This window comes from Miniopterus schreibersii, assembly GCF_964146895.1.
Source record: "Miniopterus schreibersii genome assembly, chromosome: 13".
Taxonomy (NCBI): domain Eukaryota; kingdom Metazoa; phylum Chordata; class Mammalia; order Chiroptera; family Miniopteridae; genus Miniopterus; species Miniopterus schreibersii.
In genome coordinates, this window is record NC_138113.1 from 26,071,758 (window position 1) to 26,096,586 (window position 24,829).

Below are 24,829 nucleotides of genomic sequence, written 5' to 3' on the forward strand. Positions count from 1 at the left end.
GTCAGTTTCCTGGTAAATAAAAGCTAATTTATATTAGTTAAATTTCTGTGTGCTCAACTCATGCTAAGTGCTCTACATGCATTGTCTCTTTTATCACCACAGTGATATCATGAGTATTTAACATTATTCATGCCATTTCAGAGATGCAAAAATTTAAATACACACAGGTTCAATGCTTTGTTTCCAAATACACAGCAACTGGATGAACTGGTATGTGAGTTCAGACACTCTGATTTCCAATGCTCTGCCCTGGGTTTGGGAGCCTAGTGGGGGCTGGAAACTCCTCACTCCTCAAGGGGCACCTCTGCCGACTAGATATCCCTCACCATATTTAATAGCCACACTATGGGTGTGGGACCAGTCCTTTCTGTACTTCCTACTAAGTCTCATGTGGCTTCTTCTTTATATCCTTAGTTACAGGATTTGTGTTCAGCTAGTCTTCAGGTGGTTCTCAATGATGTATGTTCTATAATTTAGTTGTAATGTTTAAAAAATATATATCTTTATTGATTTCAGAGAGAGGAAGGGAGAGGGAGAGAGAGAGAAACATCAATGATGAGAGAGTCATTGATTGGCTGCCTCCTGCACACTCCCTACTGGGGATCGAGCCCGAAACCCGGGCATGTGCCCTGATGGGAAATCGAACCCCAGTCTCCTGGATCCTAGGTCGATGCTCAACCACTGAGCCATGCCCAGCTGGGCAATTTAGTTGTAATTTTGATGTCACCATGGGAGGAGGTGAACCCAGCTTTTACCTAGTCTGCCATTTTGACCAGAACACCAAAGTATTCTTGTTTTTCCTATATTATTACCAATTCAGGCTTCTTGATTAGAGTGATTTAATCAACAAGTCAGATGACGTGAGATGAGACATGTGGACTAAAGCCTAATGTAGGTAGCATTTGCATCTCCTTGAAGCACATAACCCAACAAAGAAAACATATTGGCTTTTCATGGAGGCAACGCTCCCTGCAGTGTGGTATTCAGAATATGCTGGCTGACCTCGGATATCATTTGAGGAAATGTAATTAATAAAATGCCAAGAAAACTCCACAGGAAACCAATTTTGTTATCAAAGCAGTCATTTGGCACAAATTACAAGAAAACATGATTTAATTTTTCCTGGATTTCATGTTCCTATAAGAGAGAGAATTCCACTGTATTTCTCTAAACCCACCACATTCTTCCCTTCATTTTGGTTAGTGTTTTAAAGCAGGACAGTACATCCCATTGCTTCTTTCCAAGCTCAATAGGACATCTCACACTTTAGAAAGGCTCATACGGTATTTCTCCATTTTCTAATAAGGACTTGTGATACGAAAAGTTATTAATATTTTAAGGCTGAATACCTGGAAATTTGTTGTGTGTTCATTACTGAACAGATTTTTCTGTTACTTATTAGGAAGTTTCCGCATTATTAGCAGCCACGTACTTTTTGTAGACTTTCAAGTAAATGTTATCCGAACTCAGCAAACTCACTTACTTGGTAAGTAATTATTATTAGCAGCCAATCATCTGTTAAGACATTTGAATAGAGCCCATTCTAACATTAAAAGGGACAGTGCTCATTTTTTCACTCAGATCAAATCTGTATGCCTTTTGAGAGGCCTCACTGCAAAGTAAAATAATGCATCTACTGTCTCAAAACTCAAGCTCGTACCAATAGGTCCTCTACTCAGCACTGGGCTTATCACAAATTATTTGTTAATACCCTTAGTACATGCATCTTCTTTCAATCTTAGAGTAACCCAATTCTGTCCATTTTACAGACTAGGAAATTGAGCCTCAAAGATGCTAAGTTTCTTCCTCAAGACCTGGAACAGTTACAGCCTCAAACTAGTTCTGACTCTGAAGTTGTGGCCAAAATTAATACTCCTTGTTGCATGTCACAGTTCTTACAATGTTCTCTTTAAGAGCTTTTCTAACATGTGACAGTGACCCATTCCATTTTATTGTTAAAAAAGATCCAGAATCACAGAGAGGTCAGGTTAAATACAAATTGCTGTGTTCTGAAAACAAACAAAAATCTCCCTTTTGTTTATTATTTTGTTTCCTACTTATCTCCTATCAGGAACTAATTTGGTCAGTCACATTGGTTGCCTGGAAAAGTGGAATCACCTTCACTGGCCAAGACTTTAAGCTCAACCATTCCCTGCAGCTCCACCAAAACTTCCAGTCTCTAGGTCCCCGGCTTCCATTTCCTTTGGGCATTTACTTTAGAAAACTTAAAATTCTAAATTCCTTCTCTGCCTCTTTGATATGTATATATTTTTAAAGGCTTCTTGCTAGTGTTGCAACCCAGGACTATTTTTCTCAAGGACCTGGGAGCTGTCCCTATGAAATTTAACTTTAAAGGAAGATTGTTTCCCATCTCCCGGTTTCTGAGGGAAGGTTGTAGCCAACCTTGAGGGAGCTTTGCTCTAAGTTGTAGAAGCACCTCCAGTGATGAAGATATAGAAGGAGAAGGCTTACTTTTACTTTGGGTGAAGCTGATTAGCAAACTGAAGATGTTCTGCAAACTTTCCAGTGCAGCTCTTTAAATTCTTCAATCTTTTTTGCTTTTCAACCTTGGGTTTAAGTTCTGGCCTCTTTTCTTAACTTTGCACATTGTAATTTTTGTTTTGACTTTACTGCTCTCAGAAAAACGGAGGAAGTGAGTGCAAATGATGTCTAAAATGACTTTTTTATTTTCACCATACAGTGTTCATTTTTGTTTGCTTTCTAGATAATTAAATTTATATTGAAAAAATGATTTCCCCACCAGCATGTCAGACACTGAAAGCCAACTATCCCATCAGTGCCCCAACCCCAGCTGCCCTGTCCTGCACCAATACCATTAGCTGAGCCCTTGGCATTGACTTTGGCCTGGTGCTAAGGCGATGCTTTAGATGTTTCCAAAAACGGAGCACTCATTACTGTTGTTTTCCTGGCTACAGCTCAAAATTTACCATTTTAATGGCAATGTGTTGGCTATTAAGGGCTAATTAAACTTGTTTTTGAATAATCACATAATAAATACCCCAATTTTAAATGTTGCACAGAATTAGCCTCTAATCAGGCTCTAAAAATATGATCTAATAAGTGATATATTCCTTTAAATGATTGTGACTACTTACTTAATGAAAAGATGCACCTTTTTCAATATACATATCTTAACTCCTAATGTGGTTAATGGGATCAGTTCAATAAAAATCCTTTGATCTTTTCTCAAAATAGCACACTGTAAAACTATTCAAAATTGCATGGTAATTGCAGCAAATTTAGCCTAATGAATAGTAATACATGCAAAGGACCTTTTTGCCATCAAATTTATGCCAGCCATGGAATTTTTTAAGTGAACATTTTGAAAATGAATCCTATATTTGTGAGATGCTTGAATTTTTGAACAAACTTCTGAAATACGAAATGAAATATGAAAATATTGCAGTTTTGTAAAATAATAAAATATAATGTTTATCAAGTACTAAGAACAATGACAAACACAGAATAAATCTTCACTAAGTACTAGTTATTATTGTGACTATTATTACTCATTTAACCTGAACCCTGATCAATGTGAACAACTGATGGTCAATCAACAGTTATCCTTTGAGGGGCTGTACTGACTAGCTCATCCCCACTGGTTCAGCTAATGCTGACAAAAATTTAATTGACATGGAAGTGGCCCAATGTTCTGTTAGCTAGCCACCCCCATGCCCTACACACATACATGGAGAGAATGGGCATGTTATTTTCAGCATTATAAATCAAAGAAAAAGTTGTCCCTCCTAAATAGGGCTCCCAGGAAACTGGAAGCTGGTCCTGTTCTCTTTGTAATAAATGACAAACTAGAGTTATTCATTAGGAAAATCCCACAAACAGGGTCATTATCTTCACTCACTGTCTCAAATATCAACATAAAAATAACCTTTCCAATTTCTTTAGTTTTCAGAAAGGGGTCTTTTTAGAAGAGGACCTCAAAATTAAGATACTGACATGCTTAAAGGTCACCTTGAAACTTAACTGGTTTGCAGTGCTGCCATTTTGTCATTGTACTAAGTAAACCTAAAACATAAGATTTCAAAATTTTAAATATATATATATATGTTCATGTGAAAAAAAAGTCTTGGAAAATATGTATATACTACACATCATAACAGCACACTCATATAACACTTATTATAAGCAAGGCATTGTTCTACAACATGCTTTCCATATGTTAATTAACTTAATCTAACAACCATATCTGTATGCTGACAAAGTACAGAAGGTAAAAGTGTGAAGAAAAAGCCAGCCACTTGTCATGTCCAGGCAGCTGAAAGTAGGCATTTTAGGGCATGTGACCTAGTGACCAATGGCTGCTTCAGATTTTACCTCTTAGCAAAGAGTCAGGATTCAATAGACTTCCTGAATGCATAGTCACCCTCCCATATTCTACACTGTTTACACCAATGTGAAGTTGTCATCCAGTGCTTACCACGCAGGACAGTGTGGCTGCAATCAAGGAGAATTGAGTCCCATGTGTTCCCACTCAGGGGGTCGTTCCTGATGATCTAGTTTCAACATGTGCAGTTCCCATCAGGAGGCCTGAGTGGTTTCATCAATTGCCCACCAATTTTCAGCCAGGAAAAGTAACAGCATTATGTAAAAGGGAAAATATAGCTTGAATATTCTTTTTATATAACTAAACTGAGAAAAAGAAGAGTCACCATTTATGCTCTACTTTATGCCAGGCATTGCAGTAGGCGCCTTAAATATTAGTTTCAATTCTTGCAATAACCTGAAAAATAGGTGATATTTTAATGTCAAAGATGAAGAACGCGATGATCATATAGATTAACTAAAAAAACATTCATGGTAGAATGAAAGATGTCCTTTTGTAGAATATGACTGAAGATAAGAACTTTCTATTTTTTCTCCCAGAGCTTAACAGAACAGTGGGTGCACAGTAGGACTCAATACTATTTGATCATTGGTGAAATTGACAATCTACCAAATATACAATTTCACTCTTCATTAAGAGTCCTGAAGGGAACCACAGGGTAGTTCAAATTTATGAAATACTTGATAAAAGGCATAATTTACTCATATTCAAGAATACACCAGATTTTTCCTATTTGTTTCATGAATAGCCCTTAGAAAGGCACCTGAATAATGAACATAGCACATTTTTGGAGAAGAAGCCATTTGAAGGAGTGTGGGTCAGGAAGATCAGAGAACCTTCATATATAAGTAAGGAGTGTGAAAGACATTAGTGTGCAACACACCTGTAGAAGTTATTCATCTCTCTGCAAAAACATCTGCTTTCAAACTTGCTTAAGGAGTAGCAAAAGTGCATTTAAGATGTTCATTTCTAAGTAACTCAATATGTAACTTTTCTAAAATATGACCTGCTGATAATCAGAAAAGATTTTTAGATATATCTAACATTATCCAAAGTCTAATAACATCAGCAAGTACAATTTTTGTCCATGTTGTTTTATATTTGTATTCAAGATAAAATGCAAGCAAGAAAAATATATTTAAGAAAACCAGTACATCAAGAAACAAAGAGCTTCAGGAGGGACATTCTATAATAAAACAATATTCAGATTTGAAGAGAATTAACAACACCCCTCTACTCCAAGAAACATGGTTGGAAAATAGAAAAATACCATGTAAACTAAGAATCTCATAGGAAGCTGTCAAAGAAACAAAGCCAATTCTACCAGAAGAGCAACACTACATGAATTTCTGAAGATGGGCATCAAAAAAATCATCAGGAATTGGGCAAAACAAGTCAATATAGAAAAGAGATCTCACAAAATGTAATATAGAAAGAGAAGCCATTCATGGGCTACACTATCAAGATGCTTTCAAGGAGAGGTAAGATCGTAAGAAAAGCTTAAGGAAAATCACCCCATTGAAGCAGAATTTGAAGTTTAAGCCTTAAGAGGAGCTGATGAATTGAAAGCTAGAGAGTAAGGGAAAAAAAACATTGAGGGAGAGGAAGAAAAGTAAACTAGGCTTGGTACAAGAGTTTTGAAGTAGCTGTCATCAGATAGAGGTGGTAGCTGCTGGTTCTTGTTTACTGGGCAAGAGACTTTGTTGCAGTAGAACAAATTTAAAATTTACACAACCAATCCGTGCAGGCAGCAAGGCAAGCAGGTTTTGTGCTTCATGGAGCTTTTCCTTCTTGTCGGGGTGGGGTTGGGGTGGAGGGTCTGGGGGATGCTAGCGATGCATTAATGAACAGATAAGTGAACAAGATTCTCTCACCGTGTTAAGTGTGGTGAAGAAAGCAAGGGCAGAAAGATTATCTGGAGCATGGCTACTAACAAGCTGCTCCACTGCTCCTCCCTTCCTCTGTGTCACAATGTTTAACAAAGCCAACCAAACCCACATGAACAGAAGAACAGATGATAAATGGGTAACCTCCCCTCTCTCTCCCCCACCCCCAATCCTGGAGAAAGGGAGAGACGGTGAAGGACTCTATAAGGAATGGGTAGTAAGACCTGTCAGCAAAGGCTAGAAGAGTTTGATCATTTATCTGTGCTGAAAAAGAAAATAATGTGATGATTTAAAATGTAATTAGCGTTCTCACAATAAGGTTTATTAGATATTCAAGGTGAGGACTCTTTATAAGAGGATGACAGCCTATATCACATGGCGAAAAGAGGCAGTCCAGAGGAAATTCAGCAAGTAGGGAGATTACGGTGGCACCTCGGTTTTGAATGTCTCCGTTGAGGAACATTTCGGTTCACGAACGCCAAGCCCGGAAGCCAATGCTTCGGTTCTCGAACACGCCTCGGAAGGCGAACACGCCACACGGCTTCCGCTGACGGCAAGATCCTGCGGCCTGGCTGTCGGCTGTGGGCCCCTCGGTTTTCCAACGTTTCAGAGCTCCGACGGTCTTCCAGAGCGGAGCACATTCGAAAACCGAGGCACCACTGTAGTAAGAACCTGCACTGTTTTCAGCTCGTTGTTAATACAGTGGAAAATACTGAAAAAATTGACTGCTCTCTTGATAATGTGAATTGGGGAGACAAATATAAACACACACACCAATGTACAAACACCAGGCTTTGTTTTATGAACAATCCACAAAGAGAATGTCCTGGTTGGCCATGTGAGAACAGGAGACATGGGAAAGAGGACATTTGAGGGCTGGAGAAGGCAAAGAGACTGGACTGATAGATAAAAAAACCATAACTCCTCCCCCCCTCCCCCCTCCCTGCCTCCCTCCTTTCTTCTCTCTCTCTCTCTCTCTCTCTCTCTCTCTCTCTCTCTCTCTCTCTTTTTCTTTCCTTTAACACAGAGAGAATGAGAAAAACGAAAACAAAGGTAGGATCTTGGCAAAGGGGCCCAGGAAGTTATCATAAAAGGACTCTCTCTGTCTACATAACAAAAACAGGATGGTCATATAAACTGGAGGAATGGAAAGGACTATCATTAGAATGCTAATAATTGTACATGAAAGAGGATTCTGGAGGCTGAAAATGTTGATGGTGGGGTGGAGGTAGAGGAAGGAGGTCTGGATCTCCCAAGCCGTCTGCTGAGATAGGACTGCTAGGCTTCTGCTCCTCACTGGCAGTCAGTGGCTGCTCTGAGGGTTTAGAGTTCGAAGCTAAAACCAATGGGGAGTAGTGATATTCAGAAGGAAATGTAAGATATGCCTCCTGAACCACTTTTTTAAGAATCCAAATATCAGAATGAGCAGATTTATTTTAAAATGATATTCTTCAGAACAATGCAAATGAGTAATTTTATTCAGGCGTGAAGTTTTCCTGGGGTTCTAGGTGACATCTAGGTGGCAGGGGTCATGCGTTAGCTGACAGTGGTTAGTCCATACCTGCCTTACTCATTTTGCTAATCTAAACAAGAAAATTATAATTTTAAGAAATAACACTTTACAAAGTAAACTCTGGAAACGACCCTAATACTTGGTGTAATGAATATCTGAAATAAAATCTAGGCTGTGATTAATTTTCTGTCCAGAGCCAGCACTTCAATAGAAAGGAGAGGAAAGGGTACAGGGCTGAAGGGAAACAGTGTTTATGTGTTGGTCAGTCTCACTGTATCACAAAGAAGGAAAAAATTATGCATTAGCTTGAGTTAAAATGCATTAGCTTAAATTTTAGGGAGCTATGGCAAGACTCAAATACTCTATTAAATACAGTAAGGACTCTACCTGCTGTTTGTTTTACTTCTGCCATAATAGTCTCACTTCCGACATTCAGAAATACATCACTTAAGATAATTTGCTGGTAGATTGAGTGGTGGGGACTTTTTGTCAGTAGAAAGGTCAAATAATTTTCCACAATGCACTGTAATTTTTAAGCTTTACAATTTTGCTATAGGTGACCAAAGGAAAGCCCATTATAACGTTATACACAAAAATTATTTTGGGAGTTAATGGAATGTGAACAGTAAGGTACCAGCCTTGTGTGCTATCTCCCACTGCTGTTTCTGAAATACATAATCTTGGAGGGTTTTGTTTTTAAATTTTTTTCAATAAATGTGGAAAAATGTATTCATGTAAAAAGCAAGAACCCTTATCTCACAACAAGGCATCCTATAATAGGATGGGCTTCTGGAAATAAATGCAGGGCTTTTCTAAGGACCATAGCATGCAACAAAGGTTTAGAGTAAGCAAAGAAAGTAAGAAAAAAAGTTGACTAACCTAACCCACCTGAGCTCGGCTCACAGGGGTCAATGTCCTCGTCATCGCTGGGACACTCTGCTGAGGCCACAAGGATGTCATCTGTGGTCTGTAAAAAAATCACATTCAGTCGATTAATTTAAAGGATCTTAACAGAGCTTCTCATCTTTGTCTCATTGACAAGTAAAATACTATTTGTGTTGAACTGACAGGCTGAGAAGCCAAATCAGTATTTCCCGTCCCCGTGACACAAAGCTTACATTTTTTTCAACTTATTCTAGATCTCTCATGGAAGTATTTGCATATTTGTGAAAACACAGTTATTGCTTATTTTATAAGAGGACACAGACATGGTGGTAGCCACCTTGTATAAATCCATCCATTCAATGGCACAGAGAAGCTACACACAATAGCGTACAGGTTTAGAACAACCTGGCAGAAACAGATGATTTGAAATTTATGATAGCCCCGGAGAGCTACAATGTATGCACCAGCAGGTTTTATGCGGTACTTGTGCATGGCCTCCTAAAAGCAGAATAGCTATAACCTTTTACATTCATGACCAGGTAGAGTCTGATGAATCTCTGAGACATAGCTTGTCGTTATTAGGAAACAGAGTACCTCTCACTGATGTAAAAAGGGAAGTAAATATAGTCTAAGTTATTTTAAAATTTCGTGTTTAGCTCTCACACTGAATTCTCGTTTTGGTAATATTTCGGTAGCAGGTATCATGTCCTTACTGTTCTTTTTATCCTTAAGGTTTCATAATAAGTGAAAAGCATATTTTGGGGGGGGTATTTTACAGTCAATAGGAAAGAGATCACAGTTTTCTCTGTGAAATTCTAGTGGCTTCATTGCACTTACAGCAAGAGAGACAACAATCACTGCAGTAAAAAGCAGAGTGTGTAAATCCCAGCAGTTAGTCACAGAATCAACTCATTTGCAAGCACTAGAGGTTCTCTACCGCTTCTACAAGCAGCAGGCAGCTCAGCACAGTCAGCGCATGGAAACCTTGAAGGTTTGCAGCAGATCTGGCTAATGCTAACAGAGAATTCAAGGTACAAGCAGGAAAATGTCTCATTACATCAACTGAGGATTAAGGAGATTATAAATGTTTAGACAATACTCAGAACTTCAACATTAATGAAATTCTTATTTAAAAATGAATTAATGTAGATCATAGCTATGTATGGTGGTGCATGTTAAGGAGACTTATCATGCTGAGCATTTTGCAATATATGGAAATAGTGTATCATGTTTTACACTTGAAACTAATATGCTTTATCAGTTATACCTTAGTAAGAGTATTTTTTAATAATATCAGTCTTACTTTTTTTTAAAAAGCAGATATAAGATATGACTGCTTTCATTAAAGGAGGACCTAATACAGTCCAAGATTAAAGTATAAATAAATGTCAAAAAAATTGTGCCGTTTTGAAAAAGCGAGACAAGGGATGATGCACTTTTGTGACAAGAAAATTAGGCCTAAAATTTTTTCAAGTGCAGGATCCTTAATTAAGAATAAAGAATTTGTTCAGATGCTAATGCTTCACAATATAATTTTAATTAAATGCACACATTTAAATAGCATCTTGACATGGTTGCATATTATTCTGCTCTTAATTCCTCAGAGACAATTAGCAGACTAGATTCATTCATTTTGCTGCTGTTATTTTAAAAGATGAAGTTCAAAATATCAGGTTCCCTGGAATTGTAACTGTTCATGGTAGTGATAACTACCAGCAATCGGTATGATAGTGTCACACAGGTATCTTTCATTAAAGTGAGCTTTAAAAGCCAAAAAAATAAATAAAAATAAATAAATAAAAAATAAATAAAAAGATGGCACAAGCACATCTTGCAGGCTAACAGCCACACTGACTTGATAACAAGGTATTGGATTATGAGGTCTTGCAGGCCAATTGTTCCAATTTGCCCCAGAGCAGATCATTTGCTTTTTATAGAGCTAACTTCAAGTACAAAGATACTTTTTTCTCAACCACAGTGGATACTCCTTAAAATCAATTTCATGGTTACAGGAGAATTTCCCATTTTCCATGAGGAATGTTAACTATATTAATGAAATCAATATAAGGTTGTCATTTTGTTCTTGATAAGAGGATGTGAATAAATGCTTTTAACCATCTGCTTCTCATTTCAGCAGTGCTGTTGCCCCCTCTCCCCTCATCTACCTGGGGACATTGGGCACTGTCTGGAGACATCACAAGTTGATACAATTGGGCTGAGGGAGGCTGGATGGGGGTCAGGTGGAGGGTGCCAGCTACTACTGACATCTAACGGGTAGAGACCAGGAAAACGGCTGAATATCCTAAAATGCACGTGACAGCCCTCTCATAACAGAGGCATCTGACCCAAAATGCCAATAGTGCAGAAGTTGAGAAACTCTGATTTATATGTTTAAAAACTATTCTGTGCATTATTTTTCTCATCTGAAAAATTGGACAGCATAATAGTTCTAATTGTAGAAATTAAATTAGTATACAGAAAGACCTAGAGTAGGAGCACATTGTAAATGCTCATAAAAGTTGCAGTATTTCAACATTGTTATTATTTCACAAATGTAGAACCAATTTAATCATGTTTTGCACTATATTTATAAATAATACCACTGTAGATATTAAGCTGGAAGTTGTATGGGTGAATCATCCATGTAACATCTCATGTTAATATGTAATCAATATACAGTAGCTATATTGGTACTTTGTCGAACTAAGCTTCCCTCTTTTACTGCTTAGGTTCAAATTCTGAATTAGAAGTCAAACATCACATACACATAATAAAGATTGCTACTTAAAAGAAATTCAAGGACTGAAAATGTGTGACTCAGTGTATAGTGCTTGATGCAGACTGAATTATTTAGCCACACAAGTTAAATTTTGTTTTAAAAGTTGACCTATTTTCTATATTCAACAGCCTTTGGAACAGTTCCATAGCAGACAGAAAGTGTTAGAATGTTCTCAGTGTTATCTTTCACAAAACACAGTACCTAAAACAACAAAACATGTCACCCATTAAATAGTATCTTCTATAGCCCTTCAGAATAGGAAAAACAAACAAACTGTACACATATGACCTTCTTATAAAACTTTAATTTAGTTTTTAATATATTTTTCCTGGTATAATGAATATACATTCTTGCTTTTCATATTTTTCCTTCAGAAATTAAAGCCCAGCAACAGTCTTTAAAAAACAACAACCCAGCAATAGTGTTGTGAATAAAAGATCTTAAATATAGGGAAAAAAATTAAATTTCATTTTGGAGGCTGAATTAACTGAACAATTTTCTAGCCAAAGCTGTGTAATTTAAATTTAACTCACTGGGTTTGGAACTGCCTCTCTATGGCATGCTGTTGAGAGACTGGCAGGAAGAAACTCAAATATGTCACGTTAGTCAATTTTATTCTTTCTTATACTTTTTGCTGATGCTTATAACCTTTTTCAGAAAAGAGACAACCTGCCCAAAGAGGCAGAATAGCTATCAAGCAAATGCATTAGCTTTACATAACTATCCATTTAGGTAAGTGTCCCTAACTGTCCTTTTCACCACTCAAAGGTGAACATGCCATGCTGATCTTCCCTAATTCAGGGCAGTCTGTACATTCACAAGGCATCTCTTCTTGCTCAGAATGTCCACTAAAAATACTGAGGTCTCCTTACCTTTAAGGAAAAAAATGACTTGGAAAGAATTCAAGAAATAAAGGCACTGAAACTTAAATCATTAGATTCAATGGATAAACACCAATATGTTATAGGCTAGAAAAATGTAATCAGGATGGGGAAGAAAGGATGTTCTTAATGTATAGTAAGAAGTGAGACCAGTCAGATGGGTGCTAGATTTATTGGAGTAATCACTTCATAAGTATAAAAATGCTAATCACTATGTTGTACATCTGAAACTAGTATGATATTGTATGTCAACTATAATTGAAAAATAAATTTTAAAGAAACTAGACCAATTTATTTAATGTCCAGGGTTATTAGGAAGAGACCATTTGGTAGGTTAGAAAGTAGAGAAACACTGATGTAGTCTTGTTCTTTTTTCTCGCTTACAGGGAGTCTTTCCCTTCCCCACCTTTAATGGTAGAATTTGCTGCACACACACTTATTATCACTTTTTAAAATACAGCACAGTTGCGCATCGGTACAGTAAGAAGATATGAGATATATAAAGTTAGTCTGAAGTATTATATCTCTGATAAGAGCAGCATTCTTAGACTTAACCCTCACGCTCAACAGCTTCGCTGAAGATGATTCATTCCCGTGAAAACACCTACGAATTTCTACTAGGACAAATCTGCTCTGTGAAAAAAGGAGCAACTCCAACTGCAAAGAAATCCTTGATTTATTCTAAAATTTCAATTGAAACTTTGTTTCTAAACAGAAATAATCTATCTGGCTATACATCCAAAAAAAAAAAAAAAAAGGAAAATAAATATTGTCTCAAGCAATAGTGCTCACTTGTATAATATTACTTAGCCTAATTTTTCACTGCTGTGAAGGGCTTTTAGACTGGATTGAGAAAACTAATGAGTGGAGTATGGTGCTAGCTGAAATGTGGTATGTTTGCTAATTGATAGGCACTTGTTTTTATAATACTTTTGTTTATATGAAGCTGCTCTGGAAGAGAGAACATTTATGTCTGACTTACAGGACTGAATCTGAGAGTCTCTCCAGAAAAGATTTATTGCTAGGTGTGTTTCCCTGAAAGAAGATGCCAGGATTCAGAATTAGTGTTACAGATTCCCCAAGGTAGGCCTGATCCACTGTACAGATGATCTACAGGGTAAGAAATTTCTAGGAAGTGCAGGAAGTCACAATTTGGACCAAGAGGAAAATCTGCAATCCCCCATCCCACCCCTCAAAAACATATATATATATATACACACACACACACACACACACACACACACACAAATTTCCAAACAGTGGGCCAATTTGGTCAAATTAATTCAATAAAGAAATATATCCAATTGTTAATCTGAGCTAATCAGCAATGCTATTAAAGGTGCAAAGGAATTTAGAGACCTTGCATAGACCCTACGGTAGTTCCCATTGCTTCACTCAAGATTTTGGTTCTTATTTGTAGATTATTTTTTTCTGAGTAGTAGATGCCATATAAAGATATCACTCACATGGCTCACTAATCTAATCAAAATCAAAATAATTAACTGAGATTCAATATGCGAAGGATGAATTTTAGCTCCAGGACGTGAGTAACAAAGAAAATGAGGATCAATTAGTCACCATCAAATATGAAACACTTCATCTACTCAGAGCATCTTCTGATGGGCAAAAATGTGGTCATTACCTAGCAAGGTACAAATTATGGTTCTTACCTGCAAATAACATTGTGCCCACTCTATTCTAAAGCATAGGAACAAATCACGCATTAATACAAATAACAATCAATCCAATTCAAATAGCCTGTTTTCCTTGAAAGGTAACAGTGTTCCCATATCTATTACTTCACTAAATATTCACCCACAACGTGCTTGTTCAGAACGTGGGTGGAGGTGCTATTATCCTGAGTGTTATATTTAAGTACCTGCTCCAAAAAGAAACCCATTTGTACACTCATTTATTCCATTCAAATGTTTGAACATTGGCATTCATGAATATTTAGGGCAAAGCTTAAATATCCCTGAAAACAGCCAGCTTTCACATTGCTTTAATGTTTCATTTTTTCCCCCAACTGATGCCTTAGGTTATTACAAAAAGTGACCATAAATCAGCTGTCTGCCTGGGGAAAAGACAGACTTGAGAGCCATTCAATTTTCTTCAAGATTTTCTTGGCTGCTTAAAATGTATGCAATGTGAGTAGTGAGAGTGGGTTGGATAGAAAAACTCTACTATGGTAAAGAGATCAAGACGTCTTCTCATTTTACCACACATTTTGACATTCATTTGATACCTTTGATACCAGTCATCCTAACAAGCAAAACCCAAAGGGAAAGAAAGGTAAGGATGTGAAAAGCAGGCCACAGATACATTAATTTAAAGAAAATTATTGAAGAAAGGAAAGAACTGGATTCCTGATTAATCAAAAAAAGAACATTATAATTTAGCAATATTTATGCAAAATAATAAACCTGCAAAGTAGAGATTGGTGTCAGGAAAGTTCAAATTGAATTTATGTTTTAAAAAAGATAGTACATCTCTTATACTATTTCTTTAAGCTAATGATGACCTCTCATTTCTATTTTTAGTCAAAACACTGTAATAGTTGGCCAATAAAATAAAATAAAATGAAGTTTAAATTTTTAGGAAGCCATTGGAATAATCTATCCTCCTGGATTCTCACTAATTAGAATTTGGGGTGTAAGACCTTCAAAGGCTGCTGGTAGTGGAGTGGAGGTGTTGAAAGGGAAACTAGAATATGCACATGATGAAATGTGTTCGCTTCTTCTCTGTTTTGGTTTTGGACAAAGCACCTCCTGAAATGGGTTTGGCTATTTTCAAATTAAATAAATACTGACAGATGTTTACAATGCAAATCTAGGCTTCTAGCTGTGTCAGTATGAATTTCTCTGGTCCAAGTGTTGTGACTGAAAGGACTAATTAGTCACACAGGTTGAACTGAAAATCCTTATTCATTATGAGGCCAAAACCAGATTTTATAATTATAAAATGCCAATGATGGATAGTTTTAATTAACACGCCTCAAAATTCAAGCGTTCAGTGTTGGCATATAACACATAAGGGAATGGAATCAAGTCTTAGTCAAGCAGTCATATATCCTTGTACTGAGCCAGACCTTAGTGATCTTCATTTTACATACTAGGAAACTGAAGCTAAAAAATTAAGTGTTTCTGTTTGACCACATTATTCTGCAAATTAATGGCAAAGCTATGAGATTATCCAGACCCTAGCAGATTATAATTGTCTCTTATTCCAGATGACTTCTATCCATTCATTTGTCACCCAATCATCTATTTATCCATCCATCCATCCATCCATCCATCCATCCATCCATCCATCCATCCATCCATCCATCCATCCATCCATCCAAAACCATTTGCTCTCTGGTTTATAAAGATACATGATGAAATACATTTAAAATAATTTCAAAAGGTGGCAAAAGGAGAGTACTGGATTTTAATAAATGACCACTAAAATTGTCACGAAGAAAACACATATGAGGAGACACACATACACAGCTACTGCCTCACTGGACATGGTGCACAAGTTACACTATGAAGGGAATAAAATGAATGCTGAGTTCAAAATGTTAACATCCAGTTACAAAAATTCAAGTATTAACTGCAGTTATTTTGAAATGGTGTAAACCTGGAAAATTTTATTTACTTGTGGTAATCTTTTCTTAACTTATTTTTTAAAGACCTTAAACACTTTGCCTCTCATCCCTGCACATAAATTCATAACTAAATTCTTGGGGACAGAAAGAAAATGTAAATTCCTGAATTTTCTCCTGCCTATTTCCCCCTTCTACTTAGAACATAGCAGGCCATGCTGGCTACAAAATTAACTCAATGAACTCTCTGTCTCTCTTCTCATTAATCCACTGATAAAAATCCTTCCAACTTCGAAGGTCTCTCTTATTAACTACTGTTTTCCCAACCTAAGTGCTAATGAGATATTTATCTTTGTTTCTCTCACACAACCATCATTAGGGTTTTGTCAAATGATCTCTTATTACATCTTAGGAATAAATAAATGGAAGGGGCCATTTATTAGTAGTACTGGTTGTTTCTCCAGATACAATCTAGACATGCATTCATTGATCAGGACAACCTCATTTACATGATTAGAGGTGCAAAACCAAAGGTACAGGAGGAGCTTCAGGCACCTAGTTATCCACATTTATTTCCTACTGGGAAGTACCATGACCAATGTATTTTTGATAGAGCTTTAACCTGAGAATATATGAGAACTTCTATCTCACACAATGCTTGGCACATGGGTCAGAGAAAAATAGAAATGTAATTGGAAATGATGATATGATGATGACTTACTTTAGAGAAAGTTGATTTTCTGATTTTTTTTGACCTATGAGTTGAACATATGCAAGGTTCTATACTGAGCACCCCCAATTAAGCCAATATCTGAGCAGCACCTCTGTGAGTGTTTCTATCAAGCAGTAATTAAGAGCAAATATTATCTGGCTCAGATGCTGCAATGTTCTATCATTCATACACTAAGAAGATCCAATCTTTGCTGGTTATAGTTAAACTGAAACTCCACGCTTCCATATCTGACTACTGCATTCCTTACAGTGCATTTGAAATGCTGTAGTGTTGAACCACTTCAGCTTATTTTGCAGTATGCTGATCAATAATGGAAAATATATGCTAGTCCAGATATCAAGCCTCATTCTGAATCTCAGGAGCAATATTCACCTTCTAGGACTGGTTTCTGTGTTCTCAATAGTACATATGTATATATATACTATACATGTGGATATTATACTACATATGTGAATATATATGTGTGTATAAGCATTTGTATATGTGAATCATAATAACTTCTCTACTTCACAGTGATGTTTTGGGGATGAAATTCGATATGTGTGAAAGCTCTTTGGAAATCTGAAAGTTCCCATAATGCAGCATTTATGTAAGGTATCATTACAACGAATAAGGGGTTACTTTTTTTCCTTGCCTGGCAGTATAAAGAACAGTTCTAGGGAGTGCTTTAAGAGAGCAGCCAAATATCCACTTAACTGAATAAATTTCATTTTCATGTCCTGAAATCCTCTTGTCCCCACATTTGAAAAGGATTTGTATCTCTCACGCCAACTGGCCCTCACATAAATGCTGCTATTCTAAGGCTGGTCCCTGTCATAACAGGATAGGACTTATTTTGGCATTGCTAATTTTGGGCGTATATGCCAATCTCCCTGGTAACTTACAAGCTAGGTAGTGCCAATCCATGCCTGGCACGGTGGCCCCCCGTTCTCCAGGTCGGATCTCCTGGTGAGCTACTGTGCAGATGCAGGGGCACTGGCGCTCTCTCGCAGTTCTCCTTATTCACTTCCCTGGGACTTAGAAGATGTGGCCACCTGATTTATTTTTATCTATGCATCCAAAGTTTACTTCTAATTCAAGTCCTACTATATCTAGAGCATCTAAATGAACAGATAAACAGGAAAAGCAGGCCACTTGGCAAACAGTGATATCTGAGGGAAGAGAGAAGAGACTGTCTCAGAGTGATCCATGCAGCACGGTGCTCCTTGTTGCAGTGGCTGTATTGGTTTATAGCCTGACATTGCCTATAGCTTGTCCTCCATATGGAGTAATAATTAATTAATTCTTATAAGACACTGAGCAATATTTTTTTAGTGCATTAGAATTGTGGAGGTATGTGTCTTTCCAAATCATGTTTAAATTTAAAAGGTTGGGACCTGCTTAGGTGTTTGTTTTACCTTATTTCATATACTCCTGTGGAATAGTTTTATACCCCCAGAACACCTATCATGGGAATTCAACAGAGTTAATTTTAAATGTCATCATCACCGACTGTGGCGGTCATTTCACAATATACATGTATATCAATACAAGCCATACATCTTAAATTTTTTTATGTTTAAGAATTTTTTAAATTTTAATTATACTTCAATAAAAATGAAAAAAATGTCATCACACTCTAAAATCTAGCTCATCTTCTTTAAGTATTTGTGACTTAAATAAAATAAAAGCATTTTATAAAAATAATTATGATTGTGAAAATGTAATTAATAAAGTTAAGAGTGAAGAATTCATCTTGACTTTAAATACAGAAGAAATATTACATATGACACTTGAACTGGTAGAATCATTTCAAATAATCTTATCCTGATTGTCATCCTAAGCTCACTGCATCTAGGTGTATTTGCCACAATTGCTCATTTATAGCAGCTCATTAAATCTCAACATAAGAGTGAGCAAGTATAGATTATTTTCCAGGAGTATAACTCCTAAGAGCAGAGATGAGAATTGTGGCAAAATCACACTTTTTCAATGATTTTATCTGCCTTCTAACATCTCTAGAAGTGACAATAAACTTTTATAACTGGTTTCTACGTTATGCCTCATAGCTGGAAATTTATGGCAGAGAAATAGCAGAAAGTGACATTATCTTTAACTGAAAAGAGAGAATGATTATAAGTTAGAAGGAAAGAAAGGCTACAAATATCTTGCAATAAGTTGGTCTGCTTGCTTTTATGAAACATTTCTGTCCTTTGAGAAAACAGTAAGCTATAGCCTGCTTTCTAGAAAGAACTGAAAAAAAAAATAGTTGCTATCATTCTGGGGTTTTTCTTATATACTATTCCCCCAACTCTCCCTGGCTCCCTTGAACACTACTTAAATAGTCTTAAATCATAAGCACTTTTATTTGATTTTAAGGAAAATATGCCTTTATAATGATTTCCTTCAAAATCTAACTACAGGATGAAAGTTTTCTTCTTCCTGAAATAAACTGCATGAAAATAAGGGCTGACTGAGACCAGCCATCAAACTCAGACCAGGAAAAAAAGTGCTCATAAAATTTATATCTTTTGATGGTTTCTTCCCTTCATTTTCTCACTAATTAATTCACTCATCCACTCATAATCATTTATTGCATATATTTTATTAGACAGGAGTTACGCAGAAGAGGAACACAATAAGGAACCTTGTCTTCCATTTCATGGGCAACTTCAGGTGTGTGAAAATGAAAGCTGTCTATGAGCAGAACTTCTCTCTTTGACCACTAAGCATGGAAGGAGCAAGAGTTTAAGAGCAAGACAGACTGGGCTGAAATCCCATCTCTGCTACTTATTAGCTCTGTGACTTTGGAAAAATTTCCTAAGTTCTCTAATTTTCATCCTATGTAAACATGAAGTTTTTACACCTATTTTACAGGATTATTCTGAATATTATATTCTTTGTGGCTGGATAAACACAAACACTGTCTAGCACAGTGGCTGGCACTTAGAAGATGGTATTAAGAGTATTTATTATGTAGACACATTCTCACTTGGTTCTCCTTGCAATGTGAAAGTTTATTCCTAGCACTGGGTACCTAAGAGCTTTAGACAGAAATTTTCCTCACAAAGAAAGTACAATTTTATGACTTAGCCACACACTTCCATGTTTTAACCTCCTATAAAAAGAGCAAATCATATATTTGATGTGATAGCACTTTTTAAAACACCTCCAAAAAATGCATAACTCCCTCAATGTATTGAAAAGCCCAGGAGCCTCCCTTCTCCCTAGCTGCATGTTGTAGCCATGTATTTGTTAAATCCTATTTGTTTCACAGTTTGGAGACTCTGAGTTTTCTTTTCCAGTCCCCTTACAGTAAAGAGAGGGAGATCATAGTTGGCATTGCTCTCCTTCCATTGCTTCCAGTTTCATGTTTGTGTATGGGAAAGAAAAAGAGCAATGGGATTATTTCACTACTTTTTCCAAATTTCTCAAAAGGATATATATTTTTTCAATTCTGCCCTATGTCTTATTGAAAACGTTAAGCAAGGCCTTTAAGAAATACCAGGGAATTTGGAGTTGCCAGAGCAGAGAGCACTTAGTACAAAGCCCACTAAACTAAGGGCCAACCGAATAACACACGTGCTGATGCTGGGGGTGAGCATTGCTAATTGTCTTCTGTTGAAGACCAGGAACTTCACTAGAAAGCCCGCCTTTGTGCACACATTTCATTAGATGGCATCTGTGCCTGAACTCTTCCCCTGGGTATTTGGGTGTTTTATCTAGTTGTACGACTGTCCAGTGACTATTTCTTCAGCCACTATTCACACATTATTTTTGCCATTAAAATAGCTGTGATAAGTAAAGGTCACATGTTAAGCACTTAGATTGCTAAGGGATTAACCACGCCCCCTCCTGGGTAGCCCTTCTCCCTCCAGCCCTGCATTCACCTCCAGTTTGGCTCAACTCTGACATGTTTCCTCCAAGTTGCTATCATGCCCTTCCCACCTGATGAGCTCTTTTCCTTCCTCTCACACCTCTGCAATCACTCCTTCCTTCTTCCCTTCATTTTAATTACTGGGATGCCTGATGATTAAGGACAAGAAATAAGCTTTCTCTTCACACAAACATTTGTCATTTGTCATCATGAGAACTCATGTGTCACCTTTAAAACAGAAAGTTCAGAAGTCAAGCTTTGCTTGATGTTTTGAAATCAATGCTAGGAGCATCAGTACCTATAACTCAGTAGTGATCTCAGGTGCCAGAGGAGAGTATCTATCACTGCCCTGCTCCATGGGTCCCCAAACTGTTCTTTCCCCCTTTTTAGTCAATAACTGCTCTTACAAATTTTTCTCTTTTATCACCATCAGGCATTACAGACACCCTTTTCCTGTTTCAAATTTGCTCCTTCAGATATTCTTTGAGCTGGAAATCCAAGTAATCAAGGTTCTTTTACTCTCTTGAGAAATAATAAATTGAGAATAAATAAGAGAAAGAGGGTCAGAGAAACTCAAATAAGAAAGCACAGGTGCTTTAGGGCACTCAGTCAAGGCTCATGGCTGAAAATTCCCAAGACCTGTTAGTTTCCTCAAAATGCAACTTCCTTAAAAGGAGAGTGCATTTATTTGTGAGTGACCAGTAATATCTTTACTATGATAATTCTCAAATAACTAGACTCCAAATACATCAATTTCTATTTTCCAAGACCTACTCAAATAGAAGCCAAGCTTCCTCTGGTGCTCCGCCGAGTTTGCTGGGAGGGAGATGAAAGGTGCAGTAAGGAAGGTAGCTGACTCGGTGTCTTGGAGCACCTTGCTACCTGAACGACGGGAGGGACATTGGCTCGTGCTTACAGGTAGAATCTGATGCCGCCATGCAGAGGTTCAGCTACATTTACCCAGGGTGGGTAACTCACTCCGTGTATCCTGAGCAGAGGGAGAGATGCTCTCAGTGGTAGCCCCTTTTCTGGACTCCTAGGACCAGCTTCTCACCTGATAAACTGCAGTGCTAGTACTGCTTATGGGATCTTATAATGCTGCTCCCCAGTGATTCAGTGCATGGGCATTGAGTTAAAATCTGGAGCTGTTAGAACATGGGTGACGATTTATTTAACCTCTCATTTGTAAAAATGGGAAGGATGTGGTACCAATGTCTGCCTTGTAGTTGTGAGAAATAAGAAAACCATGATCCATGAAGTGTTTGACACTGTTCCTCGTGCATAATAAACACTAACTCAGTCTTAGCTATTCTCATCTTTATTATTATACAAGACATGCACATGTTACCTCTACCCTGCCAGAGGCAGCATGTTTGTCATTAAGTGGGCAGAACCCCAGTATCCTAATAACCACAACAGGTAGACTATCCATGTTTGCCCTTGCCTGGAATATTGTGAGGTGGGAGGGGAAAGAAAGCCAAGTACTGCATGAAGGATGCAAATGTACTTTCCCCCTGAACGTTCTATTTTGCTTTTCAACTTTTAAACTCCACTTTATTTCAAAACATACTCTCAACCATTCCGAAGCATATTCAAGTTGGAAAGCCTTCTTTTTTTGTTTCACAATAAGCTAAATGCAGGTGCAAACTCGAGGGAGACAGACCTTGAAAATTTTAAGTGTGTTGCCATGGCAATAGTTTGCAAGAATGTGTATGAGTTTCATCTTAGCTCTCAAGCATTCAACCGAGTTCATATGTGGAGGTTCAAATCACTAGGCACACAATGTTTGCCATTCATTATGTCTTGAAAGGTTTGGAAATAACTGTCTGTTGCTTATAGCAACCAGAAACCACAAAATTCATTCTTTCTCTCTTTTTTCTTTTCTTTTCTTTCTTATTTATACCTATTTATCTATCCATCATCTATCTATGTATCATCTATCTATCATCATCTATCATCTATCTATCATCTATCTATCATCTATCTATCTATCTATCTATTATCTATCTATCTATCTATCTATCTATCTATCTATCTATCTATCTATCTATCTATCTATCTATCATCTATCTATATCTATCTATCTATCTATCTATCTATCTATCTATCTATCTATCTATCTATCTATCATCTATCATCATCTATCATCTACCTATCATCTATTTATCTATCATCTATCTATCTATCATCTATCTATCATCTATCTATCTATCTATCTATCTATCTATCTATCTATCTATCTATCTATCTATCTATCTATCATCTATCATCTATCTATCATCTATCATCATCTATCATCTACCTATCATCTATTTATCTATCATCTATCTATCTATCATCTATCTATCTGTCATCTATCTATCATCTGTCATCAATCATCTATGCAAATGTGGAGGTCTAATCATTCATCATCTATTCTTAGCTGGCCAAGCTCAGTTTGGTTGCTCTAATGTAAATTCAACAATAGTTATTTTCACCATTGTTGCAAACACAGAGTTGCACTCCCAATATGAAAGAGCTGTAAAAATTTTCTACTGTTTTTCATATTAATTTCCTCATTTGAATTTGACATATCCTTAAAGAAGCATGATAATTATTTAGGGATGCTCAATTAAAGCAAACCTTCAGTGTAATGAATTGTGGAGGATCTTTGAAAAAGGGTTCCCTATAATGCAGGAAAGAAAACTGAAGTGTGTAATTCTAGTTATTAAATCAAACTCCCCTCTCCCCCCCCAAAAAAAGGCACCACCACCATCAACAAAAAGACATAAAAAAATAACTAATTTTATCTCATGTGAATCATCACTACCTCAGTTGTTCTTAAATGGCTTGGTTGATGCTTCTAAATTGCAAAACTTGTACAATGGACTCAGGATTCATTGGCAATAAAAGCAATTCCCCCAATAAATAGAGTCCACAGAACACTAAAATTGGAAAGTTTTAAAGCTATCTATTTGGTAAAAGAAATAATTCTTAACAAATTTTCTTCAAATTACAAGGCTTTTCCCATCTAAAGTGGAACTATGCAAATTAAGTCAATATATATATTTTTAAAAATCATTCATCACCAAAACAACAACAAAAACACCTGGATTTCTAAGAGTGTATATTCTTTAGTTTTCCTAGCAAAATTTTTGCTGCAAATTATCCATCATGATACAAAATGCCCTACATAAAAGGAGGCCACAAGGGACCCCACTATCTCCTGCCTTTAGTTACTGATGAAAGCTTTCACTGAAGTGCTATTAGCTACCAAAGCCTGGCAGTTGTTGAAAATTCACTTTCCTGCCTTGACTTTGACCCATCTTACAAAGCACACAACATAAGCATTCCCTCCCCTGCACTCCTTGATTTAAAGGCCTGTTGATATACAGTACTTTAAAACTGCAGTGGCATTCCCCTCCCCCGCCCTAAGAAGCCTACAGCAATGCTGGAATTAAAAAAATGAGAACACAATAATTAACGATGCAAACTGTCAAGTGGATCCTAAAAGAAAAACAACCCAGAAAACACAACAATCAGCAGTTTCAGGCTTTAACAAGAATCTACATTGAGTTCCCATTTATTTTAAACAAAAATAGATTAGGTCTTTTGAAAAATGTTCCCTGCAATTTCCATGGAAATAGGGCAAAGCAAATAATGGGTCTGTTACATATCTAATTTCTTTGGTGCTGATAGAGTGGGAAAGTCTTTGATCTTACACTCTTTCCAAATAATTTCTGATCTATTCTTCCACAACCAGCTTCATCCCCATAGCGAATAGCATCAAAAATGGTTCCAAAGTGGACACGGCACAAGTGAGTGGGTCAAATCACATGCTGAGACTCCCCCAATTCCTGAAGCCCCCAAACCTCACCTCAATAATTTTATGAGTGGTAACTAAATTAAAGTGAGCATTAAAGGCAACTGGAAAGGCAAATAATTATTAAATTATCTGGTACACACATACATAAATATAATGATTTTTAATTTTGTGAAATGGCTCACTGACAGCCAAAGATGAAACACCATTAAACAGGGCCTGATGCTTTCTCTATGAAGTGGAATTTATTGGGTGCAAACAACTTACTTTTCTTCTGAATGTGATAGTTTTTACCTAAAACAATGACTGCTTTTAAGGTAGTTATAATATTGGCTATTTCACCGTGATTTGGAGTAGGGAAATTGTCCCATGACAGGTTGTTACTGCATACATCATTTTGCTCAGTCTTCTGCTACTTATCCTGGAATATGGAATCCTCAGGATTAAGACCCCAAATAACTAAAAATTTCAACAACAAGTATTCCCTTGATTTAAAAGAAAAAATTAAAATAGAGATATAAAATAAAACCAACACAATTAAAAAG

General features: G+C 36.8%; 1 protein-coding gene across 21 annotated transcripts in view; it reads right to left on the reverse strand.

Moving 5' to 3' along the window:
* The window catches only part of NRXN1 (neurexin 1), a 916,928-nt gene that overhangs the window by 13,107 nt on the left and 878,992 nt on the right, over positions 1-24,829 (reverse strand). For 11 of the 21 annotated variants that reach the window (XM_081155804.1, XM_081155816.1, XM_081155815.1 and 8 more), the window contains one exon: positions 8,642-8,729. In XM_081155804.1, coding sequence (XP_081011930.1) covers positions 8,642-8,729 — 88 coding nt within the window. The remainder of the gene's footprint in view (positions 1-8,641; positions 8,730-24,829) is intronic. The other 10 variants (XM_081155805.1, XM_081155817.1, XM_081155802.1 and 7 more) reach the window with 1 other exon arrangement.